The sequence below is a fragment of the Pseudopipra pipra genome, chromosome 9 (genome assembly GCF_036250125.1).
Source record: "Pseudopipra pipra isolate bDixPip1 chromosome 9, bDixPip1.hap1, whole genome shotgun sequence".
NCBI lineage: Eukaryota > Metazoa > Chordata > Aves > Passeriformes > Pipridae > Pseudopipra > Pseudopipra pipra.
In genome coordinates, this window is record NC_087557.1 from 28096239 (window position 1) to 28115161 (window position 18923).

At 44.9% G+C, this 18923-nt stretch overlaps 1 protein-coding gene across 19 annotated transcripts in view; it reads right to left on the reverse strand.

The window, feature by feature from the left end:
• The window catches only part of PTPRF (protein tyrosine phosphatase receptor type F), a 375667-nt gene that overhangs the window by 82417 nt on the left and 274327 nt on the right, over positions 1-18923 (reverse strand). For 11 of the 19 annotated variants that reach the window (XM_064665453.1, XM_064665469.1, XM_064665464.1 and 8 more), the window contains 2 exons: positions 17199-17216; positions 8350-8460 (listed from right to left, as the gene is read on the reverse strand). In XM_064665453.1, the coding sequence (XP_064521523.1) occupies positions 8350-8460; positions 17199-17216 (129 nt within the window). The other 8 variants (XM_064665471.1, XM_064665465.1, XM_064665470.1 and 5 more) reach the window with 2 other exon arrangements.

Here is an 18923-nt window from a genome sequence, read left to right on the forward strand (position 1 = left end):
GGGAGGATTTTGCTTTCCAGCAGAAACACTGCAAATTAGAGAACAGCATGTGGCATTATATAGTGCAACAGTACAGTCAGCCACGTCCAGCGACCAGAGGACAGCATTTTAACCAACACTGACATGGTACAGGCAAGACAACAAGCTACCAATAACAGGTACCACAGTGGCCTACAAAGTGCAGTGGAGCTTGCTGGAGAACAGCAAAACACTGTTTACGTTCCTTCAACTGAACTGATACCAGGGGACCTGAACCAGCCAACTCAGAGTTAAACTGGCCCATAAATGAGGGTCACATCCAGCAAGGAGCCCCACCCAGGCATCCTCAAAACAAACAGTCCTAGCTTAAGGTCCAGGTTTCCTCTGGCCTGCTTCACACAGGGGATTTACCTCTTGGTCTACAAAACATTAACATAAGGCTCATTTGATCCTGCGAGACCCTGTGATGGGAGGGAACCTTTTTATTGCTGCTCCCAAGCTAACACTTTATTTCCTAATCTAATGGAGCATATCACATCTGCATGGCCTCAGCAGACAATGAGGGGCTCCTGCCTTCTGCTCAGCTCTTCCCAACAGGGAGGATTTGTTTCCTGCCCTTGCCCAGGAAGGACAGTGGTTCTGGCAAACCAGACACGCTCGTGCACGGCTGCATTTCTGGAAAGCAGCACTAACATCGCAACAGGGCAACACAAACTCCAAGTGCTGCCAGCACAGACCAACCTGCTGCACCCACCGGGACTGTGAGACTGAAGGGTAAGAAGCTGAAGGGTCTATACTGGTGGATGATGCTGGAACAGCTACAGGAACACCTGTCCTTGCTGCCGAAGCTGCAGAGCCACCCCCTGCCCTTGGGGAGGACTGACGGACCCCAGACATACCACGGGGACTCGCTGTGGTGCCACTTGGCCTGCCTGGGGACAAGGTGAGGGGTGCTGCTGCAGCTGGGGACAGCCAGGAGCTTTTTTTGGGAGGGGAATCCAGCAGGAATTGCATGTCCGTCAGTGGGCATGGACAGGAGTAGGCCCCAGCAGTGGCTTTCCCCACATGTTGACATTTCAGATTAGAGGTGGAAAAGTGAGGAGACACACATGAAACACACTAATTCAAACAGATTACTTTCTGGTTTGTCAAACAGGAACAAGTTTAGGACCTGCTATTTGTCATTAATTGCTGGATTATCTCTTAATCTCTTTTTATATTAGTGGTTTGTAAGCAATAAAAACCAGTATCAGGCTATTTTGGAGCAGCTGTAAGGTGAGAGGGAACACCTGGGCAGCAAATTCTGCTTTTTCTTTAGTTAAGGCTTAAACAGCTGTTGCTTTATCTGAGATAAACCTGATAAATGGCAAATTTAAAGTTTCATCTCCTTACAGATCCCATTCACATGCTCCCTTATCTCCAATTCCTTATCCATGTCACTCCTAAACTAGAAAGCACGTTTTATCAACAGTTTTTCTGCTTTTATACAGAACAAATGACTCTGATCAGTGACAGTAAATAACATGTGCCACCCCACCATGTAGGGACAGAGGATTTAAGACTGGGGTTACCCAGAGTATCCCTTGTGCAGAATATGACAGCTCACTAGGCACACCACCTTGTTCCCAACAAACCCGAGCTGCCTGGCAGCTAAGTTGAACATGCCTAAGTCTAAGTGCAAGACAAAGCAAGTCAAGTGAGGCTAGCAAGCTCCAGAAGGTAAAAATGGGGCTCCTTTTGAGTTCCAAGTTGAAACAGCAAAGAGCAAGGCTGTCTCAGAGATGTGTCGGATGGCTCCCGTGCTCTGTAGGCAGAAATTCCCATGCCGATTGAATTTGGCTTTTACCCTGCCACAGATGTGCTTGTCTATGCAGCACTCTAACCATAGCAGCCTGTTGCAGAAAGAATGAATTTGGACTTATGGGAGGCTCTGCCTTTGAATATTCTTGGGAATTAGCTTCCTGAAACAAGGCAGGAGGCTGTGGCCAGGACACGAATGCACAGGTCTAAAAGTTTAGATCACTAGCTCAAACAAAGGAACACATTATGAAAGCTTTTCAGAGTGGGAAGCTAATATTTTCCTGAAAGCAACAAGAAAGTTCATTATCCCAATTGGCTCTGCAATTCTGCTGGGATCTGCTAGCATCTGTCCTGTGCAAAAACCCTCTGGTGCTATGCAAGGCATAACTATAAAGGCCAACCCAGACACTTTGGAATAAAAAAGACAGAGAGGTTAACAAAAACCCAGAGGGGGATGAACCTGTTCCTGCTTATCTCCAAAAGCACATCTTGTGTCTCAAGGACTCCATATAAATCAAATTTTATCCTTTACAGCTTTTAGTGGTATAGAGGAACAAAAGGACAGATTGTCTTTTTTACGCCAGATTACATGAGAATAAGACAACCTCCCATTATATCCGATGAACAATGTTCTCATGCCACAGTGATGAGTATATTCCATCCTAGAGAGACAGACAGGATGCTCAGGGCGCCCAACCATCCTTTCCCATTCATAGTGCACACACATGCATGCATGAATTCAATTAAGAGCAGAAAATCTCAGAGCACCAGAGATGTATTTCTTAGCCCTTTGTGCAAGTGGATATGGAAGGGGAGGGAATGGACATTTAGTTGGCACAGATATGCAGGCCTAATTGTTCCACAGACGTCTGCGCAGGTCATGTGGGAAAGAGGTTTTCAAGTCCATTTCTGTGTTGCATTATCATGCACTGAGCCACCAGTCACTCTCCTTCTATTTTCCATAAAGGTCATTTTACAAATAATCAGACTTGAGCCTCACACTGCACTTTGAACCATCAAAGGACTTTGCAAGGAATAAAATTGTTAAGCTTATTTAGTTGAGTTCTATAAAGCACATTGAAATCTTAAGATGGAATGTGCTCGCTGAAAGACAAAGAACTACTATTTATTAAACCATGATCATTAAAATCATTATGGCACAGCAGAATGCTCAGAGCAACACTGATGGTCAACACACTTCATGCCAGGAGAAAAATACGACAAAAATATTCATAGTAATATGTGAGGAGGAGAAAACTTGGCAGAAGCCTCCATGTGCTTCTCTGGCTCTGAAGGCAGGCAGCTCCAGCATGAGGACAGACACAGCTGGGGCAGCATGAGCCGTGGTTCTGAGTGAGCAGTGTCTGTCTGCTGGTGTCGTGTGCGGTACAGCTCGGGCTGCGCTCGCCCTGAGCCTGCTAACAACCAACAGAGGTGCCCCTGCCCAAACCACAGCTGCTCTGACCTGGGCTACAGGAACATGGCCACAGCTTCAGCATGGAGAAGCACCCCACGGCAGAGGAAATGAAGTCAAAAGTACTGAAATCCCGTAAAAAGGAGTGCCCTTTCTTCATCAGTGTCACTGCCCTCTGTCGCGCTGCTGGGCTGCAGCGTTACCTTGAGGTCAGGACTGCACAGAGCAGGGGGATCGTGGCCCTTCAGACCTGCAGCCTCCTCAGCCACGTACCAGCTGCTGAGGGCTTCACTCTGTGGCCTCTGCTGCAGCCTGGTTTTGCTTCTTCAAGTGGTCCAGGGCAGACATCTGTCCGAAGCAGCAGTCTGGGTCATCCAGCCTGATTCAACTGCCAGTTCATGTTTCCTGTCATCCAGGCATCTCCCTCACAAGTCTCTCCAGTCTCTGCTTGCCTGTGATCACTGCCAGGCCCTCAAGCACTGGCAATGTCCCTCTCTGGGCAAGTACTGTCACCCTCATCAACCCTGAGGACAGGCAGGTTTAACGGAGCACATTGCCAGAAGTGTGCATGTAGCTGGGTTGTAAACAAGAGGTTGTACTCCCTTGTTGTTTAGCAATTTTTCAGACATCCCCAGTTTCGGTTCCTGACTGTTCAACCACTGTCCTCAGCTTCTACTGTTCTCCTGGCAATAGCCTCAAGCTTTGACTGCTGTTGCTATTTTAGCCGTTTTAATATTATATAAGCAGAAAATGTTCTTTTTCAAGGCGTCAAGTCTTGCTGCTCCAGGCCCACGTCAGTCATTCGGAATTATTATTATTTACACAAGGTCCCTGCTGCAGTAAGTATCATATAGCCACAAGTAGCCATTTTGGTGAGCTCCCTCCATGTCTGAGCCTAAGCTAGTGCCAAGTTCCCAAGGGTAAAACTCTGCAAAGGCCAGAGAATTGCTGCTAGGAACAGAGCCACTATCCAAAATTCTTTTTGGGTGATGGCTCCTCGGTGAAATTTGGCAAATAAAACTTCGGACTCCAAGCAAGGTTCCCTGCTGCCAAGCGAAACACTAGCCTGGCCTTTCAAAAAGCAGATGAAGAAAGCACAGATTTTTGCAGTAATACCATTTCTATTTACTGCAGTCTGATTTACTAGTTTGCAATTTGGGGAAAGAGCAGACAATTCAGTTTTAAATGGTCTTTTTCTAAAAGTAGCTGTGTGGCTGCTTCTGTATGGTATGTGTAGCATTTTGGGCCAGGGAACTCACTGTGCTTGCCCCACAGGGCCATGCCCTGAAGGCCTGAAAAGCAGCACTTAAAAAGTGAAAACTGGGCAGCAGATTTCTCATTTGATGAGAAATGCAGGCAATGCTCCCGTAAGTACTGTTCTGTAGGCATTGCTCACTGCTGTAAGTAGCACTGGGGAACACACCTAGTGAACTCCACAGTGTATTAATAAGGATATTCTTCTACACAGCCTTCCTGCTCATCTGCTTCCCTGAAGTAGGAAAAAAATAATGTCATGTGTAGAGAAATAGAAGGGTGGAAAAACCTCTTCATACAGGGAAAGAGTCAAATAACAGTGCCACTGCTGAGGGGTGCACCACACAGGCCACCACCTTCACAGGTATTTCACAGGACAAGACTTTTGGCTGAAAATGCTCCTCTTTCTGCAGATGTCCCTGAAGCTGTAGGCAAATGAAAAATGAAATGCGTTCATTAAAAACCAACAGTGTAAGTGAATCAGTGCAATTATACTGTAGTCCCAGTGGGCATGATGAAATGACACCACCTTTTTCTTTTTTCCACACTAGGTCCATTTTGCCTTCTACTCTTAAATCAATTTCTTGAATGCCTTGAGTAAACTTCTTGGATCTTTTGCTACTAAATTAGACAGTAAGCTCTCTGGATTAGAGGAATCACATCTTCCATATGTTTCTATTCCCTTCCCTTCTCCCTTCAGCACCATTGAGTCCCAAATCTAATCACTGTTACAATATACTGTGGTAGATGTAACCATGGACCACAAATGGATGAGTGTTTCCTCATGGTGGTAACAACAACATCCAAACCAGCCCTGGCAAACATGCTTGTGCTCAAAGGGCAGGACAGGAATATGCCACTGTGCCCCCTTCAAAATCCCTGCTATGCCCCAGATAGCCACCTCGCCCTGGCACGCTCCCTGCTCTTGCTTTCACCCTGTTCTTGCTCCTCTGATGGTCTGGATGTTTTCTGCAACCCTCTGGCAGTGGGAGGCAGTCAGATCCCAGTGCCGAGCCCCAGCCCCATCCCGGCTCGGCAGCAGCAGCCAGATAGACCCATCAGTCCACAAGCAGAAGGCTTATGAGGGTTGCTTTCCAGCACACTTAGTAAGATGAAAATAATAGCTGCAAGGAAAATGCATCCATTTTCCTTTACAAATCCCTGGTGTGGAAATGTTTTAACTTTTAATGAAGTCCATCTGTGCAGAAGTGCTGGCTGTAAAGGATTCACAGAGACAAGACACTGGTGTAGCCTGCTCCTTCCTCCTCCTGTTTTTTCACTGATACAGAAAGCCCTGAGCAGTGCCTGGATACTCCTTCTCAGCACCCAGTCTCTTCCTTTGTTAGTGTGAAAAGTATAAAGATGCTAATGAGCCTGTGCTTTCCAACACAGCCCCCTCACAAAGGATTACCTGGGAGGCTAGGAAAGGGGAGGACATGATCAAAACCATAAATCCCAGGAGTCAAGAGACAAGCAAACATTTGAACTATTAGAAAAACAATAGGCTGTAAATGAGAGCAGGCACAAGCAGTCCCAAGAACTCCACTGCGGAAATTAGTGCTGCTGCTCCACACTCAGCCATGCTTCCCGAGGAAGTGGCTTCTTGGGTATTCACTGCAATGAGGTCAATCATTATAAAACCACCAAGCAATGGCAGTGCAGCCCACATACTTAATTTTCACTGTAATTTAGCATTAATTAATGTCCTCTCTAGCAAAGATGCAGGCACTTTATGAAGATCCTACTCCAAGTCACTGATCTGTCTAATGACAACACTGCAGGACTATCACAAGAAACCCCCCCCAGGGATTCTTTTATTCTGCATTCTAGACCTAAGAAAGAAAGATATTTTATTTTTTTCCTTGCTCGTTAAAGAAATATTGTTCTTGGTTTGAGTAACTTTTTGAAGTCTTTAACTGATGTAGTAATAATATGACTTTTTCTTTGGTAGAACATTTGCTATCAGAAATTGTAAGCAGAAATACCATCTAAGACCTGGAAAGTACAGGAAATATCATCTGATAACAATTTACAGGGTATTGCATCTTAACTATACATCAGGACTTTATCAGGATCACACGGGTTGTAAACTCACATCGTAAAGATTATGTGCAAGAAAAAGGCTTGTTCCAAAAATTTATGTGCAAAAAAAAAAAAATTACAGTTAACAGCCAAACATATGCCTAAGAACATGCTTTCTTTGGTGAATGTCGGGGTCCTCTCACATGTGCAGACCATCCATGGCCTGTGCTTAGCCCAGACAGGACAGATGAAAACTTTGCTGAGCAGCAAACCAAGTGTAAAATTCAGTGCACTCCTCAGTCCTATGGGATTCATTTGCTAAACAAAGAGCGTTCGTTAGTAAGAAATCGTGAAGTTGTTAAGAAGATGCTTTTTCTACCTCTTGAAGCTTCTGTGCGTTTTTTCAGCCACATCTCTACAGAAAACAGAACATTGACAGTCTGAGCATGTTACAGGAAGCAAAAGCATCCCAAATACTACAGCAATGCAGCTGGGTATCCACAAAAACCTATGCAACAACAGCCAACCTGGTAACTAGAATTCTTTCTCTCAGAGTGCAAAGGGTCAATCTGGGATGAGTTTTAGTACAGCTTGCCTGAAAAATGAAATTGCAAGAATACAGGGAGTTCAAAATCATCCATAAGTACATTGTGAGAGTGAAATGAGTGATTCCATTGCATAGATATAGCTTCATCTTCTGAACATGCTTAATTGGATACTTCAGTCTTCCAAAGACTCTTATAATCCAAATTACGCTGCAAAATAGAAAAGCAGTCCCCCATAATAAGCAACAAAAACAATGCCAGAAGCCACTCCTAGAAGCAAACACACAGCCATGAGAAGACTTTTATTATTCTCATGTCCTCTTTCCATACTAACCAAAGCAATACAGCTTTAAGACTGTATTTTCTTTCTTCAAATCAGAGGAAGGAAGAAATGAATATGAGGTTTTATTATTAGACTGTTGATTTACTACATGGAAATAAAATCTGGTACTAACTTCCTAACAAGCAATGGGTTGCACCAGCACAAGAATGTTCTTTCTCCTCTTGGGAAACCTGTAACTACATTTCCCAAGGGTTCCTGACCAGCGGCTCTGGTTCTACAGAGTTCTCTATGAAGCAGCACATTTTTTTTCTTGCCAAAATTAACAGAAAGTGCCCTTGCTTCTCTCCAAGCTAATTCAAACACCTTCAATGTAGAGTAACAAAACTGTCAGGAGACCGTCCTAATATAAAACCTAGTTATTTTGGTATGTTGAAAACAGTTTTAAATTGGCAACATAGCATAACCATTAGAAAAATCACTTTATATGAACTGTGGCTAATTTCCAGCAGGTTCCCAGTGTGAGCCCTTAATACTCAGAGGCTCAGTCATTGATGCATATAAGATGGATTAGGACAACTCCAAAGAGATATTCAGTTTTTAAAGGTACACATTCCAAAGCAGAGGCCTAAATATTGTCTCACTATAGCTGAGCACCTCTGGCTCAGCAGAGCATGACCAGTTTTACAGTACTCCACCAAAGGTTAGTTTATACTAAGAGGATTAAGCACCACTTGATCCCAATTAAAATAACTATGACACAAAGTTAAGGAGTTCAAGAGAGAAAGGAATTCCAATTCTGCCCATATTTCAGCATTTTACATAATACCACATAAGCAGCAACAACAGAGTTCCAAAAATGTGAGTCAAAAACAACGTGGATCAAAGACACTATTGACCGTAACTAGCCGGTTTCTGAGAAAAAGGCCACATCACACAATCCACCAGCTGTGACTGGGGAACATACTAAGGCAGGGAACACACTCCTTCACTGAAAGCCACGGAGCCTTTTGGAAAGGAGGAGAGTGACCTCCTTGGGTGGATGCTGCTCTTACCTCGAACATAAAGGTTAGCTGGGGCAGAGTAGCGGGTTCCTGCGCTGTTGGTTGCAACACATTCGTATTTGCCTTGGTCTGACTCCTCGCTGTTCTCTATTTGCAGAGCTCCTGTACACAAACAAGATGAAACAGACAATTCAGGTTACGGCAAATCTGGTAATCAAACTGACAGCCTCTGAAAAGGAAGGCCATGCCCCACGCTTTTAAGGTATCTTCCTGGATAAATATTTCATGATGTTCCCTGGACCCACAGGATACCAGCATGCAGCCAAAGGTACCCAGTCTGCTGTTAGAAACTTGTGGAATTGTTTATTGTTATTTTTCTAATGTGCAGGGAACCAGTTACTGTTGTATTTCCAACCACCCCAAGCACTTATATTCATTGCTTCAATAAAGGAAAAAAACCATACACATACGCACGTATTAATTACAGCTTTGTACGGGACTCCTGTCTAATAAAAGAACCTTTAATAAGCCTTTAATCAAAACAGCCAAGCACAAAGCACACTAACTGTAGCTGTTTGTTTCTTATCTGATCCACACAAAGCTTAGCAAGCACCCAACAAATTGTGACCTTCCTGCAGAAATTGGCGGAGTCCCATCCCTCCCACTTCACCACCCTTCCTTCCAACAGACATCCCTTTTTGAGAAAACACTGTCTTTAGTCAGCTTTCTCCATGTTAGTGATCTCTTTCTTCTTTCAGATTTCATTATACGTGATATAAAAAGATTAGACACTCAGCCTGAGACAGCAAAGATACACACCAATGCAATACACACAACTTGCTGCATGGCACTCTCGTGAAAGCCACCCTCCTTTTGTCCCAGCAGTGCCTGCTCCCCCAGCTTTGGTCAGGAACAGTTGCTTATCCCAGACTGCAGATTCCTCAGGTCATGATCTGATCCCATCCCCAAAGCGTCAGATGCATGAGGGGCACATCTAAATAATGGCAGTAACTGTCAGAGCACACACAGTAGCAATTTACATGGGCAACCTGCACAGGACTCATGATGTGGAAACGAGCAATGGTCTAAGGTGGTTTTCTCTCATCTGCTCAGCCTATTCCACTGGTGTCCAGCACTGCTCGGCCTGGGAGGCTGGCCTGTCATCCAGCTTCTTGCCTGCCACAACTGCTCACACCTAAACTCCCTGAACTAGGCTCCATACTCGGATTAAAAGACGGAGATGCAGAGAAAGTAAGCAGCAGGATGCATATGGCAGCAATCTGGCACTGCAGGAGTGCACGGCCCCTGGCAGGCACTGAAGCGGTTGCTGCTCAGCCTGCTTCCCCCAGGCATTGTGGGAATAATTTTTTAAGTGTCCCCAAGTGCCCAGATTCTACTGGTCAGGACTGCCTGTAAGAGGGCAACTCTGCTCACAAACCATATACTGAACTAAAAAACATTAACCCCTTTGCTTGTAAGGATTTGAACTCATTTCTGCCTGCCACGGTTCAAAATGACCACTGAGAGCCGCAGTGAGAATAGCCAGGGAAATTGCCTTCTCCCTTCTTGCTGGTTCAAGCTGCAGAGGTCAAACTCCGTTTTTCATATCATCAGTACAGAAGAAAAACTAATGTGAATCAACCACTGCCACCTACATTATTTAGAAGGATAAATTGAGACTGTAGCATAAGCCTATATGTCATGGGGAAAAATGAACTTCCCTGGGTTCTGCCATATAATAAAAATGATGTACAGAGCCCTCCCTATTGTTGCATTAGTGCTGGAAATGAGGCTTCAGCTAGACAGAGAAAGCTTGTTTGCAAAAGTCTTTCCACTTACTAACAAAAGGACCTGCCAGCCTGCCTAGCCACAGCGCTCTCTGGACACACACAGGCCAAAGCCTACAGAGTTCTTCTGCTTAATTCAGGGAGGACAGTGAATTTCTACACGCTGTCTGGGAAAAACATCTTCAAGCAGACAGCAGCATGACAGGCAGTGGAGCAGGACGAAGCTTCCTCGCATTGACACGATACAGAGAAGCAGAGAATCTAGAAATGGAGAAGACCTATTACGTTACCTTGTGCATCCCTGGGGGGCAGGGCAGGATTGCTCCCTGTTGTAAATGTACTTGTGTTCTGTCCAATCCCATTTTAAATGTGCCAAGTGATAGGTCTTTCACCACCTCCTCAAGGAATTGATGCCACTGCCTTGTTATCCTCTCTGTCAGGAAGATTTTCCTGGAACTCACCATATATTACCCCCTTTGTAATTTCTGCTCATTACTCCTTGGGCATGCACGTGCTGCAGAGCTCATTCCGAGTGCTTGCATCAAGTCTGGCTGGGAAAAGCTACCTAATGCAGAACATACCCAAAATTAACAAAAAACCCAACTGGCTGGGCTGGGAGCAGAGCCAGCTTCAGGTGATAGGCAGGGGTGTCTGCCTAGAAAAAAGTAATATCCCTAGCTAATCCTGCCATAAACACCTATCTTTTAACATGCCCCTTCTAGCCATTTAACAGATATCACTGGTATTTATACCCTTTATACTTGTGACCCTCATGTCACTTAAATGTCAGTCAAAGTATTTTTTTATCTCTAGGGACCTCAACAGCAGAAAGAAAAAACGTAAGAGGATGAAGAAAATGAGGGCAGAGGGGAGTTTCAAATGACATGCTGTTAATGCCTGTCAGTTCTGCAGCCAGCATGGACCAATTTCTAAAATCATACTATGAACATGTAATGTGTCAGCAACTGCCTACAAAGTGCTCAGGGACATTGGGCAAGGGATTCTAGTTTAGTCTGGGTTGGCACAACTATTCAAACTAAGGTGTGTCAGGAGCAAGAGAAAACCCAGAGCAGAAGGAAGTTAATGCAAACCTCTCAAGTGAACCAGAAAGAAAACAGGTACTGCAATAAATCATCATTAGACAAACATACAGATCCTGCAGCATGGCTGACAGAGAGCAGAAACTGGAAGGATCATGGTAAACTGATGGCAGTCAGCGGGACCACAGGGGTCTTCTTGAAGGACAACTTACAACTAAGTGATGGATCCAGGAAAGTGTAGGGTGTCTCAGAGTACAAAGAATTACAAATAAAATTAGGAAGCTAAGACGTTTCCGGGATCAGAAAGCTGGAGACAGAAGTGCATCTGAGACTTGGGGAAAAACACCCTACGTATAAAATGCTCCCAGCATTAGTTCAATAATCCCAGAGAAATTCAATAGTTTTGTCTCTCAGAAGGTTCACATCTAGGCTGGACAGGACACAAGGAGCATAGGAAAGGAAGAACTGAGTTCTGAGTAGCTCCTTTCCCTGAAATTCATGGACGCTGCATCCAAAGACTCTCAAAAACGCAGTGAACTCTTTGCCTTGACAAGTGCAAAGGACCTGATTTCTATTCCTAGCCCTGTCAACATCTCATAATTTTCTGCGCCTCTGCAAACCAGGGCTAGGAAGGCTGATTTACTTTTATTCATTACTTTGGGATTTATGTTGCACAAGTTGCTGAGTAAGGTCTTGTCCACACAAGATGTTCCCATAGATTTCTCACATGGACTCTTCTAGTGCTCCTGTGCCAGGTGCCTTGTTCCTGTTTGCAGGGCCGAGTCCCGACGTGCAATCAGATGGCATGGCTTCAGAGGATGCATGAGGACATGCACCCACTACCATCAGGACACGCACACAAGCACACAGAGGAGCAGTGAACAGCTTGTTTGGGGGCTTGTGGGGCTCTGCAGCGTTTCTTGCACATCAGAGTGAAACCCTTCCCTGCGGAGCACCACTGGAACTCTGCTGCCTCCTAAGCCCCTGAGCCACAGCAGGGCTCCAGAAGGAGAAGAGGGGCAGCTATTCCTCACCACGCTCCCATGTCAGTCAGTCTTGCTTGTGGCTCGGATCTGCTCCCAATAACACATCTCAGCTTATCAGAGAGCTGACAGCTCCTTAGAAAAACCCCTGGCTGCTCTCCAGTGCCACGGAGGACGGTGACGAGGCAGAGCTTTCTGGGGCTGAGGGCAAGAGCCAGCTCTGCTGACTGACAAGCATTCCTTCTACTGTATTCCTTACTCCTCTTTCCTCTGTGCTGGTATCTCCTTGCCAGTCCCTCCTCTCCTGGCTTTTCTTGTGCTCTTTAACTCTGGCACAGACAGCACAGCCCCGTTAGCAGCTTTCCAAGATACTTATCTATTCAAATATACTTGTGCTCAGGCAGAATCATTAGTTGCAGTGACAGTGGTTAAAAGCAGCATTTAAAAAGTGCACTGCACAGAGAAAGTACAGGAAAGGTAAATCCTGATAAGGGATGCTCGATGGCAGTGCTGGGTACTGTTGTGCCATGGAGGGCTTGTCACTCTCTCCTCTAGGTAACAAAGTGAATGTAAAAGGCTCTGTGCCACCATACAAATTGATCTCTGAAATCATGCTCTGTAGCCCATCAAGTGCCTATGCTCTCTTTTCCCAGAGAGCACTGCATGGAGCCAAACACAGCAGATCCTGGGGGGACACTCTTCCCTATCTATTCAGCTCAGAGCTCCATCCCCAGTGATGGAAGAGGCTCTTGTTCTCAGTCAAGGCATTCACAGCCTCAGTCCTCCTGGCTCTCAACATGGGGACTGACTTTTTGCCCTGGTTATAAAATTCCAGACATGGGATGAAATGCTCCTGTAAGTACCCCAGAGTTAGAGGAACCAGGCTGCAGTCACGGCACTCATCCAAGGAAAGGACTTGTAACACAGATGTTAACAAACCCAGTTACCTGACCAGGGCCTTTCCTCTCAGTGAAGAGGTAAATTTTGCCCATCCTGCATACTAGAGCACATGGCTACCCCTAAAACCCTCCCTTCTCTTTACCCCTTCCTCCCACCAGCTTCCTTCACATAAATACTCACTGACTGCAGCACTATTTCTAGCCCTGTCTTCAGCCAGGTGCTCAGGTGTGGGTCCCAATCCCTTCTGCTAGAAATTCCTTCCTAGAGAAGGAGAATTCCTGTAATAAAATCCAGGGAGCTGTGGAGCAGGATCAGAGGCAAGCCCAGATCAAACAAGGACCCATAAGTGTGAATATGGTGGAGAACAAGACACTGTGAAGTCCCTACAATGAGAGAGTTGGACTCTGACTCCTTGGCTGCTGCCTGAGATAACCAACACTTGCCATGAAAAACCACCAAAACCATGCAAGAGTCACTAATAATGAAAATAAGCATTTCCCATATTCATTACTTTTGGTAATTTATAACAGCAGCATCTCCCAGCTGTTACAGAGGATTGCACCAAGCCTCCACCAGCCACTGGCACTGCCAAATATGCAAAACAAGGTATCTACAAATATATTTTCATTGTTAGTGTTCATTATGGTTATTATGCCTGAGAGGCCGGTGATTGGCATGCAAGGGGCCTGTTCTGGATGGCAGCACTGCTGAGAAATCACTCTCCTGTGCACCAGAAGCAGCTGCTGAGAGCACCCGACTGCTGCCATGAGCCGGACTCGGGCAGAGAGCGAGTAAAAGAGACACAACGTGCTCAGCAGCATGAGGCCTCCTCTTAAGACAGCAGAGTTTCAAGTTGCTCTGATCTCTCACTAGCAGGTACAGGAAATCTCAGGGGACTCTGCGTCAGATGCAAGACTACAGCACTGTCAAATGCACGGTAACACCCCTCTGTGCTTCTAAAGGGACATGAGTCAATCTGAATTCCGACAGCAAGAAACATGGCATTACAAACATTTCCAGGCACTACCCCACCCAAACACCCTCTGACACTGCTCCTGGAAGCAGATCTTCTCATTTTTAAATTGTTTTCCTTTTGCCTTTTCTTTTTTTTTTTTTTTCCCCCCGACTGGAAAAGCTCAAGAAACAGGAAGAAAAAAACCTATCACACACAAAGTGCAACCAAATGTACAAACACATGCTCAAAAAGAGACAGCAAAATTCTTTTAGCTTCCTCTAATCCCTTTGGATAGCTTTACGCTCCAGCTCGCAGGATAGCGTCGAAATACTGGAGCTATATTTAAACCAGTTCGCCTGGGACTGGAAAAGGTTTAGCTGCAGCTATGCAGAAGTCGGTGTGGGTGTTTACCTGGCTTCCCAGACAGCTTCTGACACCCAAGTGAGCTGATCTAAAGTTAATTCAGACAGACCTCTGCTACGCTGACGTCTGCAGGGAAGAAATACTCTTATGTATAGGAACCTCTGATATTTCCTGTGGTGACAGAAAAGTAACAAATAAATCTGACTGGAGAGGGATAGTGCCTGAGATGATGATATTTCTTTACCTCCTCATGTGCATCCGATCTAGTGCCTGTTCAGTCCAGCACCCACCAGAAACACAACTGTGCTCTGCTCTCTCTTACAGCCCTGGGCAGGAAAATGCAGCCAGGTTTCACAAAAGGTTGAGTGAGTTCAATTGCAGAGAAATGGCGGAAATTAACATCTTATATTTTACTTTGAAAATACAAATGGGGCAGAACTTGCTTAAACATGGATTTGCTGATACTATCTGTGGGTCACCTTAAGAAGCCAGCTATTGCCTAATCTGACAGGCATTTATCAGCTCTGTATCTTTCTGATGAACAAACATGGATTTCAAGATTAAATTACTATCTGGAGCAGTCCCAGAGGGGTAAAAAGTGAAGCTACAAATAGAAATTCTGAATTACAGATGGGAGCTCCTCCTATTTCAGGGAAGCCAGAGATGTCTTGGACAAAAAGAACCAAATATGTGGGGTAGGGTCAAATGAAATGTTTAGAGACAAAAAAATCTCCTCCTGTTTGGAGGGGTGCATGGCAGAGCTTCTCAGGCTGTCCTCTGGCTAACCACACACTGCTCCCTGTGAGTGGGTTTGCCATCACTGGCACAAATGTCTTGGGTTACATCCCAAGTACTCCAGACACACAACCCCTAGCAACACAGACACAGAGGCAATCAAATCAAAACAAAACCACCCCTTCCCCCCCCAACATCATTACCAAAAGGGTTCATTAAGAGTAATTATTTCACCCTTCCTTTCAGACCAAATTAATGGATTCCAAAGCATCAAACTTACCTTAATGAGGAACAAGAGTGCAGCTGGGTATAGAACATGGCAGAACAGTCACTTCTACATGGACACAACCTCACCATCATAAAAGCACTTTCATCTAATCTGTCGTTATCTTTAGAAATTCAGTGACCTCCGTTTTAAATAAAAGGCATCAGGCTGACAGAAATCCTCTAGGAGAAGCCAGAGAGCAGCACGTGGCTTCTGTTTGCTCTCACAGAAATGTCATCTTTGACATTCAAACAGGACACATATATTTTAAATAATGTCAAGAACATTCTCAAAATACCTCATCAGGACTCAAACGGGGGTGGGGAGGGGGTGGGGGGGTGCGGGGAAACTTATGTTTTATGAGATGGATGGTTCTTTTCACAGAGATGCGATCGGTTCCCAAGCAGGACGTATGGAGCATCCATGTGGTTCTGGTGCTGAGTCACTAATGTCATCAGGCGTGCGGGGAGGCCCTGGGATGGCTGCACGCTCGGCCGGAGCTCAGAGCACCCGGCTAGTTAGCATTCCATCTGTCATCTCGTTTTAGGATTTGCAGCAGAAACGGGAGATGAAGAAATAGTTTTAAGGAGCTTGTAACATCACAGCTGTCAATCTCCAGCGTTCCGAAGGGAGGAATGACAGATTTATAAGCCCATTCATATAAAAATAAGGTTTGCAAGTCTTTTTCCCTGACCCAGATTTGCTACAGAGGCGACTTAATGCAAATACGTACCAAACGGCAATTCACATTTACTCTAAAATCACTTAACAGGAGCTGAAAACATTAACCCCCAGCAACAGAACCAGTTCCAAGAGTCAGATTATTAACTTCCAGCAGTGATTCAGGGAAAAGGGGGAGGAAAAGGGAGAAGGAGGAAAACTGAACAAACGAGGTCGTGTTGATTTATAGGTAGTAGTCATTCTGTTGAGAAATCCAGAGGTCAATCAAGAGGGGTAACCAAAATCACAAGAGAATTCAGAGGGGCCTTAGCATATAACACTGATTAACATGCTAAAGTTAATCTAAAGAGACAGCTTTGAGTGTTTAGGCTAGAAAAAAACAACACTCCAATTGGGAAGTCATTACTGGTGCATACGGGCTGTGAAAAGTAGCCGGGACTGACTGTGCACCAGGCTGGGCTGGGCTGTCAAACCAGGAGTGGGTTTAATTAATGAAGGCTTAAACAGCCAGATGTCCTTCTGATTCATCTATTTAAAACAGATCTTTGTGCTGCAAAGCAACATCGGCACGTCCAGCTCAGAAAGGGGGGTCTGGGGCAGTGGTTCTCCACTCTGCCACCACATTAGAGGGTTGCTACACTTGAAAAACAAACACGAGGAACACAAACAAAGGTGCTCCTTATCCCAGAGTCATATTTGCGCAACCTTTCAAGAATTTTTCTCCTTCTGATGAGAGTTTCATGCCCATCAGCAGCAGCAGAGAAGAATTTGACTGTTCTCTTGTGAAAATGTTACCTCCATACACTTACACCAAAGCAATCCATCTAAAACCCCCGAGACACAAGACCTCAGAGGCCGCAACTGCATGGGAAGTTCAGAGACTTGCAGGAGCTGCAGGAGACGTCAACTCTCCTGTGGTGGAGGCCTGGGACCATTTTCCAAACTTTTGCAAACTTTCCGTTGAATAACCCCCTTTCAACAGTGCAAAATTGCGATGGATGAGTCTACAAGAAATCACGCTAAAACCCAACCAAAATAAACACACCAGTGGGAGAGTGCAGATGAGCGAGAGCGCTGGCAGAGTTAGGGCTGAGAGTAAAAGCTGGAGATGAGAAACACCGGAGGAGAAGGGACAAGGCAGACAGGAGATGGAGTGACGTGACAACTGGAGGCACATTTCAGCATTCTTACCTCTGATCGGTGTACCACCTGGTGAGGTAATTTGAATGCAAATAAGATTAGAGAGAAGCATTAGTACAAAGAGGAAAGGAAGAAAATTATAACTAAAAAGCAGAAAGTTGTTTGTTTTTTTTTTTTAAAGCTAGAATTTGTATTAGCGCGACAGGAATAAACAAAAAGAAACTGATGTGCAATAAAAGTCAGAGTGACACTCTCAGGAGGTTAGTAAAGCTCATCGCTTCCAGGAGTGCAGCATCCAGCCCTGCATCCTGCCATTAAAGCCCCACCCTCACGATCAGGGGCCCGAACTGAGCTGCCCAGCTGGCGTTGCTGGCTGGCCTCACCACTTGCATTCACCCCCACCACTGTTCAAGCAGCTGAGATGGAGGACACTTTGGGAAGATGGTGCAGTGGCCCTTCATTCCTCATACAGAGCAAGGAGGGTGTGTCCTGGGGGGCTGTGTGACCGTGACTGTGCTGGGCAGGAGGGGTGGAAAGCGCATGGCTGCGGGCACTAAGTGCAATTTTGCTTTGAGGTTAGAATGACCAGTGGGACAAAATCTGCTCACTTAAAGACATTAAACTAAGGGGAGAGTGTAATAAATCAGTTTTGAATCGTTCTCCACATTCCCATAACCCTTGCATCAAGTTCCCTCTGGCAAAGAAATTGGTGTCACGCAGAATTAACTTTCCATACAGAAATATTTCGAAATGAAGTAGTTTCTGCTAATGTAACAGTGGCATGCTAGCCAGACCTCTGCTGTTCCTGCCTAATTTGGATGTTAGCTGGAGAAAGGAATCCCTACCCTCTTTATAAGGCACTGAAGATAATTTTACATGCTGTAATGAAGAGTATCTTATAAGGAGGGCTTCTCTGGGAGTGAGATTAAATTATCCTGCTGCAACAATCTATAAAGGTTCATTTTATGAGGTCACTGCATTTAGCAAGTGGAGGATCCACTGGTCACTATCTGGAGTTCAGGGTACAATCAATACCAAAGCATGATGGAGAAGCTCCAGCTGGGTAAATTTGCAGGGAACCCTTCTAATCCCCACTTTTGTCCCCTTGGTCTTAATTTGCACATATGAAGGCTGTTAGTATAAGGGAGAGATTCATGCAGATTGAATCTGTAGGCAGTTCATGGTATGTGTTGGTTTTATGCAGATTTGTAGGATCTGAATACCAAGCACTTACCAAAGAAAACTGAGGAGTTTAAACAGACAGAAAAACAGGGTTAAACAGGACACAGTGTGTCAAATCATGTTCAGTGTATTGATTAATAAATACCAGTATGCATACAAGAGTGTCGTGTATCTCAGATTTACAGCTCATTCCATTATCCACAACAATGATCACCCAATGGGAAAGAAAGACAGAAAAGAATTTCTGTAAATACAAAGAAGGTATATTTTAAGCACATTTAATTTGCCTCTTAAAAAGTAATTTACAATATTTATACTTATTCTTTTTCTTTCCTAACTACCCTTCCTTTAGGCAGAGTCCTTTTTTGAAGTAGGAACAGCAATTCAAACTACTCATTTTAGCATTTTTCTCTGCCAAGATGACATTACCCCATTTTAACTTTATGTCTTGTTATATTTTCTGATGTTTTCTATCCACAGATGACTGAAGCATCAGGAAAAATCTTTCAGTGACTGAAGCTGTGGGTAATCTCAGTCTTGCAATAATAAATCTGCTGCTTACTTATCTATCGTAGTAACTACTGCTACCCTTGA